This window comes from Oratosquilla oratoria, chromosome 6, assembly GCF_046742065.1.
Source record: "Oratosquilla oratoria isolate Oo_2021 chromosome 6, ASM4674206v1, whole genome shotgun sequence".
NCBI lineage: Eukaryota > Metazoa > Arthropoda > Malacostraca > Stomatopoda > Squillidae > Oratosquilla > Oratosquilla oratoria.
In genome coordinates this window covers 84,721,876-84,738,165 of record NC_134782.1, presented here as the reverse complement: position 1 = coordinate 84,738,165, position 16,290 = coordinate 84,721,876, and the positions used below count along the sequence as shown (strand labels likewise).

The following is a 16,290-nucleotide window of genomic DNA, read 5'->3' as shown; positions in this document are numbered from 1 at the left end:
TGGAGGAAGTGGATAGTTTTAGATACTTGGGTGCAAATGTGGCAGGAAAAGGTGGAGTGGAGGTGGAGGTAGAATGTAGATTTAGAGAAGTGTGTAAATGCCTTGGTGGATTAAAAAGTGTAATGAGGAATATACATTTGGGAATGAATGCTAAGAGGAGACTGTATGAATGAGTGATTGTGCCAACAGCACTGTATGGGGCAGAAACATGGAACATGAGAGAGGAAGAGAGAAGGAGTTTGAATGTGTTTGAGATGAGGTGTCTGAGAAGTATGATGGGGGTTACTAGGCTAGATAGAGTGAGAAATGAGGAGATGAGGAGGAGAACAGGGGTGGAAAGGGAGCTGGGAGATAGGGTTGATGAAAGAGTATTAGGATGGTTTGGATACATGAAAAGAATGAGTGAAGAAAGACTAGTAAAAGAGATATGGAAGGCAGATGTGGAGGGAGTGAACATGAGGGGATGTCCTAGGATGAGATGGATGGATGGGGTGAAGGGGGCTTTGGGGAAGAGGGGAATGTCTGTTGAGGAAGGACGGGAGAGGACAAAAGACGGGGGTGAATGGAGAACAGTTGTATATGGATGATGATGTGATGCATGAGGTGGAATGGGTGGGGGGATGGGGTGTGAGGTAGTATGTGTGAGCAAAATTTGATGGAGCCCGAAGGGATTTCTCCCTGTCTTCTCCTTTTATGCATGGGGGGACAGAGAAGGGGGGTCGCTGATTTAATGAAGCGGCCTTGCTATGGATGTGCTGTGTCTTGCGACACTGCCTCTAACCCAGGGCAGTGGACAAGGTGCAGGGATGACCCGTCATCCAGGAGGTGCCAAGATATGAGGGAGGGTGGAGGGGAGTGGAGTGTATTCAGGGATGGAATGGGTGGGAATGATTTTATGCCTTTTTCTTTTTGGCTACCTCCCTTGAAAGGGGGAAAAGGCCTTGGTATATGTATGTGGTATACGTATGGATGTGATACAGATGAGAGTAAAAGGGAAGAGATAGGCAGTATGTTTGTGAGAAGAAAGATGGATGTGCTGGCTTTGAGTGAAACTAAAATGAAAGGGAGGGAGGAGTGTGAGTTTGGGAGTGTAGTTGGGAGGTACTCAGGAGTGAAGAGGGGATGAGGGAGATAAGGGGTGGCTATACTAGCAAGTGAAGAGATAGAGAAGCGTGTAGTGAAGTGGAAGGAGGTTTCTTCAAGGTTGATGTGGATGAAGGTGAAGCTGAGAAGGTAGATGTGGGTTTTTGTAAGTATGTATGGACCTGGTAGTGAGGAGAGCATAGAGGAAAGGGAGGCTTTTTGGGTAGATTTAAGTGAGTGCATAGAGGAGAGGGATTAGGGAGAAATGTCAATGTAGTTGTATTGGGAGACCTTAATGCTAGGGTAGGAAACAAACCAATAGATGGAGTGATTGGGAAGTATGGAGTTCCTGGTAAAAATCATAGTGGAGAATTGAAGGTAGAGATGTGTCTTGAAAGAGAGTTGATGATAGCAAATACAGTGTTTAGGAAGAAAGTCAAGCATAAGTACACATGGAAGAGGGTGGTGTACTATATAGTGGTGACCAGGGGTATGGTAGGAAGAGTTAAGGATGTACATGTTCTAAGGGAAGAGAGTGGGGGAATATCAGATAATTTTCTGGTGGAAAGTAAATTGAGAGTGGAGAATAGGTGGAGAAAGAGGAAAAGGGCAGAAGGTAGGGAGGTACTTAGAGTGAACTGTTTAAATGAGAAAGAAAAGGAGAATGAGCATAAGAAGAAGCTGAAAGAGGAGTGGGAGGTAGTGAAGGATAGAGTAGAACTAGGAGTGGAGGAGGAATGGGGATGGTTCAAGGAGGGAGTCATAAGATGTGCAAAGATGGTGTGTGAAACAAGGAGGGCAGGAGGAAATAGAAGGAAGTGTAGTGAGTGGTGGGATGAGGAAGCAAGGAAGGGTGTAGAAGAGAAGAAGCAGGCTTTCATAGATTGGCTACAAATTAGGATGAGGGAATTGTATGAGAGGTACAAAGTAAAGAGAAAGGAAGTTAAGCATAAGATAAAGAAAGCAAAGAGGAGAGCAGATGTGAAATGGGGTAAGAGTATGACAAAATTTTGAGAGTAATAAAAAGATGTTTTGGAAAGAAATTAAAAAAGCAAGAGGAGGTGAATCAAGTAGAGAAGAAAAAGTAAAAGGTGCAGATGGAGAGATGATAATGGAAGAGAAGGCAGTGAGAGGAAGGTGAGCAGAGTATTTTAGGGAGTTGCTAAATGTGAAGGAGGATAGGGAGAGAAAGGTAGTTGCAGTGGGAAGCACTAAGAAAATGAGAGTGATTAATGAGGAAAATGGAGGAGAAATAGGGAAAGATGAAATGAAAGCAGCTGTTAAGATGATGAGAGCAGGTAAGGCACCTGGGTTGGATGGATGCCATGCAGAATGTCTGAAGAAAGGAGTACAGTTATGGTGGACTGGCTGGTGAGGTTATTTAATGTTTAAGAGAGGATAGAGTGCCGGAGGACTGGAGGAGTGCCTGTATCATTCTGCTTTACAAGGGAAAGGGGGACAAGTGTGAATGTAGTAGTTTCAGAGGAATCAGCTTGTTGAGTGTAGTTGGGAAGGCTATGGGAGAGTCTTGATTGAGAGGATTAGGAGAGGAACAGAGGGAGTAATTGGTTTGTGTGTGTTGGTGTCCAAAATGGGTGGTTTTGGTGCATCCTGTTATAACTCTCTTTACTCCATTCTGTAATATAGAAAAGGGAAAGTGTTGGGAGTTGTGTGGGAGAGTGAAAAATGGCCCAGTCTTTAGACCAGGTGCTGGCCCCTTAGGGTTGAATCTTACTCCTTGCGGAGGGTGGGAGTGTTGCATCCATTTGGCATCAACAGTGAGTCTTGGATGTCCTCCTTCCTTCTTGGGGGAATGGATGGCATCTTCCTCTCTTCACCACCATCTTGATGTATGGTACAGCTGTTTGTTAAAAGGCCACTGTAACTTATTATATTCAAGTAAGATGAAAAATATGTCTGTGCTTATTTTATTGTGTATCAAGGAACCGAGACGAAGCAGAAGCAATTCTTAGTAACAAGAAACTGAACAACAAACATGAAGCCATAAAGGAGTTGCGGCGATCCAAAAATGAGCCCCTTGAAGATCAAGGTCCTACTTACACAGGCAATGATGTACCCATTGATGACCAGTGGGAATTATTTAGAAATGTGTGCACCATTCTACATGAATTAGGAAGGTAAGTGCAAAACTTATGTGATAGTACTAATATTTCTTTACTCTTGCATGATTTAGTATACCCTCTGTGTAATTTAGAAAAAAGCATTCCAATCACTATCTTAAAATCAGATAACCCATTATCTCTTGTTTTATACAGATTTGTCTCACTCCTTTCCACAATATTAAAGTTAATTGAAAGAATGGTTGTTGGAAGAATCAAAACTCATGGGACCAATAAAGGATACCTGCTTTTGGTAGTCCAGTGAGACTAATGTTTGAGAGAATCATGTCCCCATTCCTTGTCCTCAAATCCCATCAACTCCATGATTACTTTCCAGTTTTATAAGTGCCACCAAAGTAATCACATCTCATATATACATACATATACCAAAGGCTTTTACCCCCTTACAAGGGAGGTAGCCAAAAAGAAAAAGGCATAAAAACCATTCCCACCCATTCCATCCCTAAATACACTCCACTCCCCTCCACCTTCTACCCTCCCTCTTATCTTGGCACCTCCTGGATGATAGGTCATCCCTGCATCTTGTCCACTGCCCTGGGTTAGAGGCTGTGTCGCAAGACACAGCACATCCACAGCAAGGCTGCTTCATTAAATCGGCAACCCCCCTCTCTGTCCCCTCATGCAGAATTGGAGAAGACAGGGAGAAATCCCTTTGGGCTGCATCAAATTTTCTCACACATACTACCTCACCCCCCATCCCCCCACCCATTCCACCTCATACATTACATCATCATCCATATACAACCATTCTCCATTCACTCCTGTCTTCTGTCCTCTCCTGTCCTTCTTCAATAGATATTCCCCTCTTCTCCAAAGCCCCTTTCACCCCATCCATCCATCTCATCCTAGGTTGCCCCCTCATGTTCACTCCCTCCACATCTGCCTTCCATACCTCTTTTACTAGTCTTTCTTCACTCATTCTTTCCATGTGTCCATACCATCCGAATACTCTTTCATCCATCCTATCTCCCAACTCCCTTACCACCCCCATTCTCCTTCTCACCTCCTCATTTCTCACTCTATCCATTTTAGTAACCCCCATCATACTTCTCAGACACCTCATCTCAAACATATTCAACTCCTTCTCTCTTCCTCTCTTATGCTCCATGTTTCTGCTCCATACAGTGCTGTTGGCACAATCACTCCTTCATACAATCTCCTCTTAGCCTCCATTCCCAAATATCTATTCCTCATTACACTTTTCAATCCACCAAGGCATTTACTCGCTTCTCTCAATCTACATTCTACCTCCACCTACACTCCACCCTTTCCAACCACATTCGCACCCAAGTATCTAAAAGTATCCACTTCCTCCCTTAATGCTCACTTCCAGTCTGCTGCCACCTCCACCCCTTGTACATCTCATCACCTTACTCTTACCCACATTTATCTTCAACTTTCTTCTATCACACACTCTCCCAAACTCTGTCACCAACTTCCTCAATCCCTGCTCTGATCCTGCTACAAGTGCAGTGTCATCTGCAAACAACAGCTGGCTCACCTCCCATTTTTCTCCATTTTCTTTAAACACCTCCAATCCCTGACCCACCACCCTTGCATTTACCTCTCTCACCACCCCATCCATGCTCTACTACTCTCATAAAAACTCTTGACAGCTCCAAAAAGTTTTCCTCCTATCCTGTATATCTGCAAAACCTCCCACAATGCCTTCCTGTCTACCCTGTCATAAGCCTTTTCCAGATCCATAAAAGCCCAAAAAACATCCTTTCCTTTTCCTATAGCTTTCTCACATATCTGTCTTACCACAAAAATCTGATCCCAACCTCTTCCTGTCCTAAATCCACATTGTTCCTCACCAATTACTCCCTCAGTTCCTCTCCTAATCCTCTCAATCAAGATCCTCCCATAAGCCTTCCCAACTACACTTAACAAGCTAATCCCTCTGAAACTACTACACTCACACTTGTCCCCTTTTCCCTTGTAGAGTGGGATTATACAGGCACTCCTCCAGTCCTCCGGCACTCTACCCTCTCTACAACAACCATTAAATAACCTCACCAGCCAGTCCACCATCACTGTACCTCCTTTTTTTTTTAGATATTCTGCATGGCGCCCATCCAGACCAGGTGCCTTACCTGCTCTTACTTGCTCTCATCATCTTAACAACTGCCTTCTCTTCATCCTTCCTTATTTCTTCTCCATTTTCCTCACTCCTGGGTCAGACACCACTGCTTCTGACCCAGGGCAGTGGACAAGGTGCAGGGATGACCCGTCATTCAGGAGTTGCTAAGATAAGAGGGAGGGTGGAGGGGGTGTGGAGTGTATTTAGGGATGGAATGGGTGGGAATGATTTTATGCCTTTTCCTTTTTGGCTACCTCCCTTGTAAGGAGGAAAAAGCCTTGGTATATGTATGTATGTATGTATGTATTTTCCTCACTCATCAAGGTCATTTTCATAGCATTTCCCACTTCAACTACCTTTCCCTCCCTATCCTCCTTCACATTTAGCAACTCCCAAAAATACTCTGCCCATCTTCCTCTTACTGCCTTCTCTACCATTATCATATCACTATCTGCACCTTTTACCTTTTCTTCTCTACTTGATTTGCCTCCTCTTGCTTTTTTAATTTCTTTCCAAAACATCTTTTTGTTACTCTCAAAACTTTCTGTCATACTCTTACCCCATTTCACATCTGCTCTTCTTTGTCTCCTTTACCTTGTGCTTTACTTCTCTTCTCTTTTCTTTGTACCTATCATATGACTTCCTCGTCCTATTTTGTAACCAATCTGTGAAAGCTCGCTTCTTCTCTTTTACAACCTTCTTTGTTTCCTTATCCCACCATTCACTACCCTTCCTTCTATTTCCTCCTGTCCTTCTTGTTCCACACACCATCTTTGCACACTTTGTGACTCCCTCCTTGAACCATCCCCATTCCCCCTCCACTCCTACTTCTACTCTATCCTTCACTCCCTCCGACTCCTCTCTCAGCTTCTTGTACTCCTGCTCCTTTTCCTTCTTATTTAAAGAGTTCACTCTAAGCACCTCCCTACATTTTGTCTTTTTCCTCTTTCTCCATCTCTCCTCCACTCTCAGCTTACCTTTCACCAAAAAATGAACTGATATTCCCCCACTCTCTCCTCTAAGAACATGGACATCCTTAACTCTTCCTATTATACTCCTATCTACCACTACATAGTCCATCAATGCTCTATCTACCACCCTTCCATCCACCACCCTCTCCCATGTGTACTTATGTTTCACTTTCTTCTGAAACACTGTATTTGCTCTCATCAACTCTCTTTCCAGACACATCTCTACCATCAATTCTCCACTATGATTCTTTCCTTGAACTCCACATTTCCCAACCACTCCATCAATTGGTTAATTTCCTACCCTAGCATTAATGTCTCCCAATACTACTACATTGACATTCCTCCCTAATCCCTCTATGCACTCATTTAAATCTATCCAAAAAGCCTCCCTTTCTTCTACACTCTTCTCACTACCTGGCCCATATACACTTACTAAAACCCACATCTCCTCTCCCAGTTTCACTTTCATCCACATTAACCTTGAAGAAACCTCCTTCCACTCCACTACACCTTTACCTATCTCTTCACTTACTAGTATAGCCATCCCTTCTCTCCCTCACCCTCTATTCACTCCTGAGAACCTCCCAACTACACTCCCAAACTCGCACTCGCCCTTCCCTCTCAACTTAGTTTCACACAAAGCCAACACACCCATTTTTCCTCTCACAAACATACAACCTATCTCTTCCCTTTTACTCTCATCTGTACCACATCCACACACATTAAAAGACCCAAACTTTAGGGTGCTGATTGGAAAACTCCTAGGCCCTCTTATGCCTTTACTTTTTTTTAGGAATGTCCCCGGTGGGACTACAGGGAGAAAGATGCCTGGTCCCAATCCCCGTCCTGTTTTTCTCGCCTCTTACAATCCAAGTGGGAATACTTGGTGGCAGCATTCTTTTCCCCCACGACAGGTTAGGTGAAACAAGGAAATAAAATTCAGAGAAGTGGTAAGGACAGCAACAAGGTGTTGGGGACAGCATAATGGAGGGACAGTTGCAGTATAATGAAAGTTTCATAATTTCTCTGTGAGCAGAGGCCTCCTCTATCACAGACAAAATGATGTGTGGCTCTGGTCCGTAGGAGCGCCCCATATAGACCCTAAAGTATTAACTGCATGCTACTTTGCCATAACAACATGCAGGCAATTCTGTGGACAGTATTTCAATTTGAAAGCCAAGAAAAGTTGGAATTTATTGCCCGAAGGGATTTCTCCCTGTCTTCTCCTTTTCTGCATGAGGGGACAGAGAAGGGGGGGTTGCCGATTTAATGAAGCGGCCTTGCTGTGGATGTGCTGTGTCTTGAGTCACTGCTTCTGACCCAGGGCAGTGGACAAGATGCAGGGATGACCCGTCATCCAGGAGGTGCCAAGATATGAGGGAGGGTAGAGGGTGGAAGGAAGTGGAGAGTATTAGGGATGGAATGGGTGGGAATGGTTTTTATGCCTTTGTTTTTTGGCTACCTCCCTTATTAGGGGGAAAAAGCTATTGGTATATGTATGGTATGTATAACTTGATTGCTCATTGATTGATTATAACCCTTAACCTTGTATAATAATATGCATTTTTTTTTTTCTTCATTTAATTTTCTTAACAGTGCTACATGTTTATCTGGAGTTCTGTTTTTCACTTTCAGGTATGAAGAATTGGAAAGGATGACATTTAGTGCACTTGGGTCCAAAGAGTTTATGAGAGACAAGGATCGAGCACGAGAAGTTGAGTTCATGTGCCTGCTTTCTTGTATCTATAATGACAGCTCATACTTTGCATACAATATAATGAGAGAACTTGTTATCAAAAATCCTGAAAATCAAAGATGTTGGAACTTACTCAATCTAATCATATCAAAAGCTGATGACTTCAGGCACAACAGGTTTCTACTCAGACTCACTCATAAGCATCCTGACCTTGTTTCCTTGGGATTATTGAATGGGCACAATTGTCTGGTGGCTGGGACCTACAAATATTCTCTTGCTGAATACACACAAGCCTTCAAGCAGGACCCAAAAAATCCACTTATACCACTTATGCTTGGGTTGTCATTTACCCACATGGCATGCCAAAAATTCAGTGGCAAGAAGCATTCCTTAGTGGTCCAGGCATGTGCTTTTCTCAACACCTATGTAGAGTTGCGAGGGGAATGTCAAGAGTCATTCTACAACCTTGGAAGAGCTATGCATCAACTGAACCTCCTCCCACAGGCTATCTTCTACTATAAGAAAGCTCTTGATTCCACTCCCCCTGATACAGGGCCTTATGGACCTGATTTAGATTTATCTAAGGAGATTGCATATAATCTTGCTTTGATTTATCAAAGTAGCGGTTCTCAAAATCTTGCAAGAATGTACCTTTATAAATATATTCAAATTTGAAAGATGTTAGAAAAATTACATTTTTATATTTTGTTTAATAAAACTAATTATTTTCTCCAACTTTTTGAGACAGTGTTTCTTTTGCTGGATTAGCCTTATACTTAACACATACAAATCACTTAGATTTAAGACCCTTGAGCAGCTTGTTACAACAGAAGCATATATATGTAAGTGCCTCAATCCTCATTTTATGTTAGTTTGCAGTAAAGCCTATCCCAAAAGACTCCATACACCACCCTTCTTATCTCAGATTCATCAACATATTCCTTTCATTTTTTCCCGCATAGACATTTAATTAAGTGCTCCCATCTTGTAAGGGGGAAAAAGCCTTGGTATATGTATGTATGTATGTATGTATCTTCATGTATCTAAAGTCTCATAATAATAATTTTTGCCTTTACTTTCATAAGTAAGAAAGATTTAGCAAAATATAAAGATGTATTTTAGGCATTTATGGATTTAGAAAAGGCTTTCAATAGAGTAGACAGGAAGATACTGTGAGAGGTTTTGCAGATATATGGGATCAGTGGAAAGCTGTTTAGGGCAGCCAAGAGTAGTAGAGCCCGTGTTAGAATTAGAAATGGAGAGAGCGAGTGGTTTGAGGTAATGGAGAGAGCGAGTGGTTTGAGGTAAAGGTGGGGCTGCATCATGGATGTCATGTCACCATGACTGTTCAATGTGTACAATGGATAGGGTGGTGTGGGATGTAAATGTGAGGGTAAGGGGCAGGGGATTGGAAATGGTTAAAGAAAATGGAGAAAAGTAGGTGAGCCAATTGTTGTTTGCAGATGACACTGCACTTGTGGAAAAATCAGAGTGGGGATTAATTGAGTTTGGGAAGGTATGCAATAGGAGAAAGTTGAAAGTAAAAGTGGGTAAAAGTAAGGTGATGAGATGTACAAGGGGAGGGGATGGCAGTGAGTTGAAAATAAGTCTTATGGGAGAGAGGGTGGAGAAAGTGGATAGCTTTAGGAATTTGGGGTCGCATGTGACAGGAAAGGGAGGTGTTGAGGTGTAGGTAAATTGTAGTTTGAGAGAAGCAATTGAATGCCTTGGGGGGAGGGGTATTTGGGAATGGATCCAAAGAGATTATATGAAGGGATGATTGTGCTGACAGCACTGTATGGGGCAGAAACTTCGAATTTAAGAGTGAGAAATGAGGTGAGGAGGAGAGCTGGGGTGGAAAAGGAGAAGGCAGATAGGGTTAATGAAAGATTATTGGAATGGTTTAGACAGAAAGAATAAATAAAGATTAATAAAAGAGGTGTGGAAGGCAGAGGTGGATGAAGTGAACTCTAGAGGATGACCGAGGATAAAATGGATGGATGGAGTGAAAGAGGCATTGAGCTAGGAAGGGAGAAGGCAGGAGATAGGGGTTAGTGGAGAATGGCTGTATATAGATGATACTGTAAGGCAAGGAAAGGTGGGGGATAGGGAGTAGTTATGTGGGAATGATATTTTGACGCAACCTGAAGGGTCTTCTCCCTGTCTTCTCTTTTTCTGCATGAGGGGACAGAAAGGGGGGTCACTGATTAAGTGAAGCGGCCTGGCTTTGGATGTGCTGTGTCTTGCTGCATTGCCTTTGATCCAGGGCAGTGGATGTGATACAGGGATGACCCATCATCTATGAGGAGCTAAGATGAGAGGGAGGAAAGGGTGGTGGATAGGAGTGGGTCTGTGCCTTTTGACTTGGCTGGTAAGGGAAAAAAAGCCCTAGGTATATAGATTGTTTGACTCACACTGACTAGAAACAAATAGCTCCACAGTGGCTGCCAATAGTCCTCAGACCCTTCCATAGATCTCCCAGGGAAAAAACTTTGGATTGTTGTCTGTGTTGTATTAATATGTGACTGTTTATATGTCACTTGCTTAGAATAAGAGGGGAGCATTTGATGATTGTCAGCTCACCTTATATGAGAAAGTGTAAGATGATAAAGAGAGATCTCGGGCCTAGTCTTGGAGATCAAGTGGTAAACTCCTCAGGGCTGCACCCCGGTTGGAGTTGGGGGGAGGGGTCAATTGGTTTTAAAAATATCCCTCCAAAGAGTCTTCGTGAACAGCATTTGGTATTTACAGAATATCCTCTGTACATCTTTTCCAATTTTTCTTTAGTCTTCCTTAATTTTGGTGTCCCATCAATTTCTAATTTGTAAAGGCCTCCAAGTTCCTTTTCTTTTTTCTTTCTGACATGTCTAAACCATCTCAGTCACTTAAATCTCAGCACTGCACTCAGCTGTATCGCTCTACACCTTGCTGCTTCTTCTTTATTGCTTATCATCCTTTCTATGTTACCCATTACAGCTTGCTAATACAATGAGTCCTCCTTATACGGTAATTCTTTATCCGGTGAATTCACAGTTACGGTATTTGGTAATTACTACCCTTGATTCTAGTTACGGTAAGAAAAATTCACAGATACTGTATCTGCTCATGATTTGGAGGTAAAATTAGATATTTTGAAGAGGAAAGAGCAGGGAGAAAGTACGTCTGCCATAAGTCGAAACTTGGGTTCGGTATACGGTAATTTCAATTCGTGGTAAGGTTTTCAGGAACGTATATGTACTATATAACGAGGACTCACTGTACCCAATCTAATCTCCGAATCAGTCCCTATGTTTCACATCCATACATCAAGAAGTCTTACACAAGTAGTACTTTGGAGATAAATGCTTACCTTGAGGGTAAAGATTTGCCTGCCCTTGCCATTGTGTGAGTCAAATGCAGTGGAGTGAGGTGCAACTCCAGTGCAACACCTGAGAGCTAAAACTGGTTTATCCCACACCACTTACATGGAAACCTATCTCAATATATTTATTAATGGACCAGGTGTGGGGAATACCTTTTTCAGATGCCTCATCCATTTACAATTTCAACATATTAATATTTGCTCCATTCTTTTCCCTGCTTTATTGATATACCATGTGGACCCCAATTTTTTTTTTCACTCTTCTATCCATCTCTTTCAAGGTCTTCCTTTTGGGTTTACTCTGCTTCAACTCACACTTAGTGAGTTCTTATTATTTTTTTTTTTTTTACATTCTTAAACCACTTAACACTGGTTCACCCCATCATTCAGCTTCCATTACCCATTCTCTGCCTCATCTATACATTCTTCATTATCCATTCTTGAAGCATATATCATGCTTCTGAAACATTTCATCTGCTCACTTTTCTGCCCATCCATTCCAAGTCTGTCTTGATCCTTTTGTTGACAAAAAGACCACCATTGTTGAACAAAAACATCATCAAATATCCATAAAATACCACTGATGTTGTGCTTATTGACAAAGAGGTAAGGTTCAGCTGTAGGTAAAAAAAAAAAAAAAAAAAAAAAATTTGGAGTATAATACTCAATCCAGAACATAGTACAAAGAGTGTGATATAAGATTTGAGGGAGCAGCTGCATCCAAGGTAGAAGAACTTTCCTAGTACTTTATTTTTTTATGGAAGCTCATGCTGTGATTTAGAAGTATTGTCTTGTTCAAATGCTGTTGGGTTAAGATCTTCAAGCTCATTTTGTGTGCCATCCACTTTGCTGAAACAAACACAAACATTAGGGGGGAAATGTAAAGACCTGCAATATTTGTACAACATGCTATGAGACCAGGAAAAATTGTGTTACAAAGCTGGTTAGTTTTCATTTTAAAAAGGGGGAATTATGGTTAGTTTTCACTTTAAAAGTGGGAAATTGTGTTATATTTTGATATTGACAAAATTATTTTCAAAACCCTGAAAGAAAAAAAAAATTGTCCTTCCCTGAGAAACAAAAATTTTGTATGTTCTATGAATATGAAATACTATGCATGGTGTCTTGCACCTCACTGGTTTGATGAAAGGTTAAAATTACCTAACACATCTCAGTACTGCTGCTAGCCATTTGAAGATTGTAACTACTGCATACCTTGAAAATACAAAATAAATTAGCAATAACAGCAATAACGTACTTGATGGCACCATACTCCAAGGAGGCCACAGTCTCATTGAGTGGTTTGTTCAGTGTTTCAGGGAGTGGTAAGGTCACTAGACCTGCCAAGAGGACAAGTCCTCCAAATACCACCGAAGGGAGCCAAGGATATGTTATGCCCTGAGGAAGAAAAAGGATTTTTTTTTTAATTCATAAGTTATAATGTTATTTGAGCATAAAACATATATGCATATAAATGTATATAGACACATGCAGGTGCTCAAGTATGTCAAAAAGTAAACAAACACACACACAATCTTATCAGTAAGGGAGAGACATATAAATTGCTGAAGAACACTGAAGTGGTTTTTCACTATATAAAGAAATTATGAAAAAGCTCAGAACCTCTAACCCCTCCAAGACTGGAATATGCATATGGTCTCCACACAGAGTGAAAGATATAAGCAAAATTGAGAGGATAATGAAGGCATCAGCCAAGCTGATTTCCAGCCTGGCAGATAAGCCATCAGAGGAGAGATGCATTGGAGCTACCAATGTTGAAAAATTGAAGAGAAAGAGGTGACTTGATAATGTTGTTCAAGTCACTGAAGGGGATAAACTACATTGATGAAAGGTCTTTGGATGAGGGATAGGAGGGCTTTTAAAATATCATGAGAGCAAATTGGGAAAGGGTAAATGTCTAAAGGATGTAAAGAGATGGCACAGTTTTCCATACAAATACATACTTAGAATAGCTTAGAAGGTTGTATACCCTAAGCAGGAGCAATACACAAATGTGTGAATCTATGATTACTGGAGAAAAAGGAGATATAGCCAAAGTTTGGACTGTGAATTTGTAGCCAGGTATGATAATAATTGAAGATTAGACAGGATGCCATGAGCATTGCTCCTTTCCTGTATACTACAATTAGTTAAATACACATATTGAAAGGATGTGAAGAAATAGTTTTCCATATAAATGTATAGATATATGGAATAGCTTAGAAGGTGATATAGCTCAATCTCAAACAATGTATGAGTTCAAATCTAAATATGAAAATTGGAAATCAAAGGTATAGATTAAGTTGGAATAGTACATGAATTTGATTCTAAGTATGTTAGAAAATTAGAGAATCAGAGACAGGACCCAACAAGTGTTGCACCTTTCCTTATGCTACAATTAGGTAAATACATACACTATAGGATAACTATAGAAGAGATTGGAAAAGGAATAGCTTCCCACACAGAGTGCTAGATATCTGGAATAACTTAGAGAAAGAAACAGTGTGCGCAAATACTATTCAAGATTTTAAGAAAAAACTTGATGCTCAAAGATACAAAGACGGGTCACCACGAGCATAGCTCCTTTCCCGTGTAATACAACTAGGTAAATATTGACTAGAAAGGACCTAAATGTAATAAAGGCAACAGAAGGAAAAAACAATGTGGAATTAATCACAAAGTCAAAAATAACAGTATGAAAAGTAGAAAGTTTATAGTTGTACATGTGCCACCAAAAACTAAGACTTGGACTGAGAGCAAACACTCAACATTACTAGAAAACACAGAGAATGAATTAACTGAGACACTGAAATATGGAAAAAATATAGTAATTATGGGTGACTTTAATGTAAAGGAAATAAATTGGAAAGAATTGACAATGGGAGGTGGAAAGGAACTCTGGGGCAATGCCCTACTGGATATGACCATCGATTACACATTGACTCAATGGGTTAAAGAAAATACTAGATATAGACAAAACAAAGAACCATCGAGACTAGATTTGATATTCACCTCTGAGCCTGAAATTGTGGAAGAAATAAACTATAAAACACCAATTGGAAAGAGTGACCACATACTCGAGATCGAGCTTAAGGAACAAAATGTTGTGAGAAGGAATGAGAAACATAGAGAAGGAAGATTAATGTACAACAAAACTGACTTTGTAAAACTTAGAAAAAAAATTCAAAATGCCTGTTGGGAAAAATTTGCAAATGATGAAACAAAGATGGAAGAGAAATGGAACATTTTTAAAGAACAGATAAACCGATAAACATGTACCTAAGCAGAAACAGAAAAGGGAGTATATAAAGTGCTGGTATAATAAAAAGTGTAGCGATGCTAAAGATAGAAGAGAAAAGCTTGGAAAAGAGACAAAAAAAGTGACTAAATGGCAAACATACAACCAACTGAGAAATGAATACGTGGACATATGCAGAGAGGAAAAAAGAAACTATGAAAAAGGTATAATAGCAAAATGCAAAGATCAACCTAAACTATTTTACAGATATGTAAATGATAAACTAAAAGACAAACATGAAATAATGAAACTGTGTGAAGGAAATAATGAATACACAGTTGAAGATGTAGAAATGGCTGAAGTAATGACCAGACACTTTAAGTCTGTATTTACAATTGAAAGCTCATAAATGTGGGATGATAGTCACCAAGAAGGATCCCCTAAAATGAAAGAAATAACGGTGACACAGAAAGAAATAAGGGACCAGATAAGGAAAATTGATGTCAGAAAGTCACATGGGCCAGACTGGATAGCAAACTGGATATTATAAGAATGCATAGATGAACTCACAGATAAAATACACAAGATAATTGACTTCTCACTCAAAGAAGGAAAAGTATTACAAGACTGGAAAAATGCTAATATTGTACCAATATATGAGGGAGGATATAAAGAAAATCCAACAAATTATAGACCGGTATCCCTTACAAGCACAATGGGACCTTTCGCAGTGAGTGATTTGATACCAGACACTGCCAGATTTTGTAATTCTTGCCGGAAAATAAATACTTTTTTGGGGAAGTTTTATAAGCTTACAGAGGTGTATCATTGTATATTATTGTGTCTGAAATTTAAGTCAATTAATTTCATGATTGCAAACGGTATATAGCATTGTTTGAGCTTCTATATTTACAGATGATATTCATAAAACAACCTATAATTGTATCAAGACAAGCAATTTGTCATTTTCTACTGACTTCAATGGATGTATACTGATATATACTTTCATTTGAATGCACCAAGCAATAGGCAAATCCATGTAATGTATAGAAAATATAATTTTGCATCAAAGACTTAATTTTTCCGGTACGATTAACATTTGTCTTTCTCTTATTTTTTCTTGAATCTGACATGCAGTCTGCCACGGCACACGTAAAATTAGTCATATTTGTTTGAAAATAGCTCCCAGCAGATCTAAGAGGCTATTCTTTACACAAACGTCGCTATCTTCTTACGTCCGCCACCACTGTTGTTATCTTTTATCTCACTGATTATCTTCATATACAGGATGTGACAGTGATATCCATTATTTTTCAATACTCTAAGATAAAATGCACAAACCGAAATCAACATCCTCTTATTTTTACTGCTCATAGTTACTTCAGTAAAAATAATTACCTATTTTTAGTTTTACCTTATAATTAAATTAACAAAGCCTTATCACACACCAGTAAGTATAAATTATAACATTGAGAATCATGTTTTTAATTTTAAATACATTTATGCAGCAATTTATGTCGTACCTTTTTTTGAATATTGGTTTCCAAATTAGCTAAGTCATCCCTTTGCCTCGTGAAATCTGAGACAATTGAAAATTCTAGCACTAATAGTAATCTACGAGCCTGACTGCGAAAGGTCCCATTGCAAAAACATGTGAAAGAGTTATCAAAAATAAATTAACTAAACACTTGGAAGGAAATAAAATACTACCCCAACC

At 40.1% G+C, this 16,290-nt stretch overlaps 2 protein-coding genes across 3 annotated transcripts in view; one reads left to right on the top strand and one right to left on the bottom strand.

Annotated features, from left to right (window-relative positions):
• The window catches only part of LOC143026675 (general transcription factor 3C polypeptide 3), a 49,571-nt gene extending 37,682 nt beyond the window's left edge, over nt 1-11,889 (top strand). For both annotated transcript variants that reach the window (XM_076187472.1, XM_076187473.1), the window contains exons 12-13: nt 3,027-3,221; nt 7,914-11,889. In XM_076187472.1, the coding sequence (XP_076043587.1) occupies nt 3,027-3,221; nt 7,914-8,649 (931 nt within the window). In that variant the 3' untranslated portion in view covers nt 8,650-11,889. The remainder of the gene's footprint in view (nt 1-3,026; nt 3,222-7,913) is intronic.
• A 63-nt stretch (nt 11,890-11,952) lies between these two features.
• LOC143026676 (organic cation transporter protein-like) overlaps nt 11,953-16,290 on the bottom strand; it is an 87,199-nt gene continuing 82,861 nt past the window's right edge. Inside the window, exons 12-13 of the mRNA XM_076187474.1 lie at nt 12,594-12,733; nt 11,953-12,184 (exon numbers count right to left, since the gene is read on the bottom strand). Of these exons, the coding sequence (XP_076043589.1) occupies nt 12,091-12,184; nt 12,594-12,733 (234 nt within the window). The 3' untranslated portion in view covers nt 11,953-12,090. The remainder of the gene's footprint in view (nt 12,185-12,593; nt 12,734-16,290) is intronic.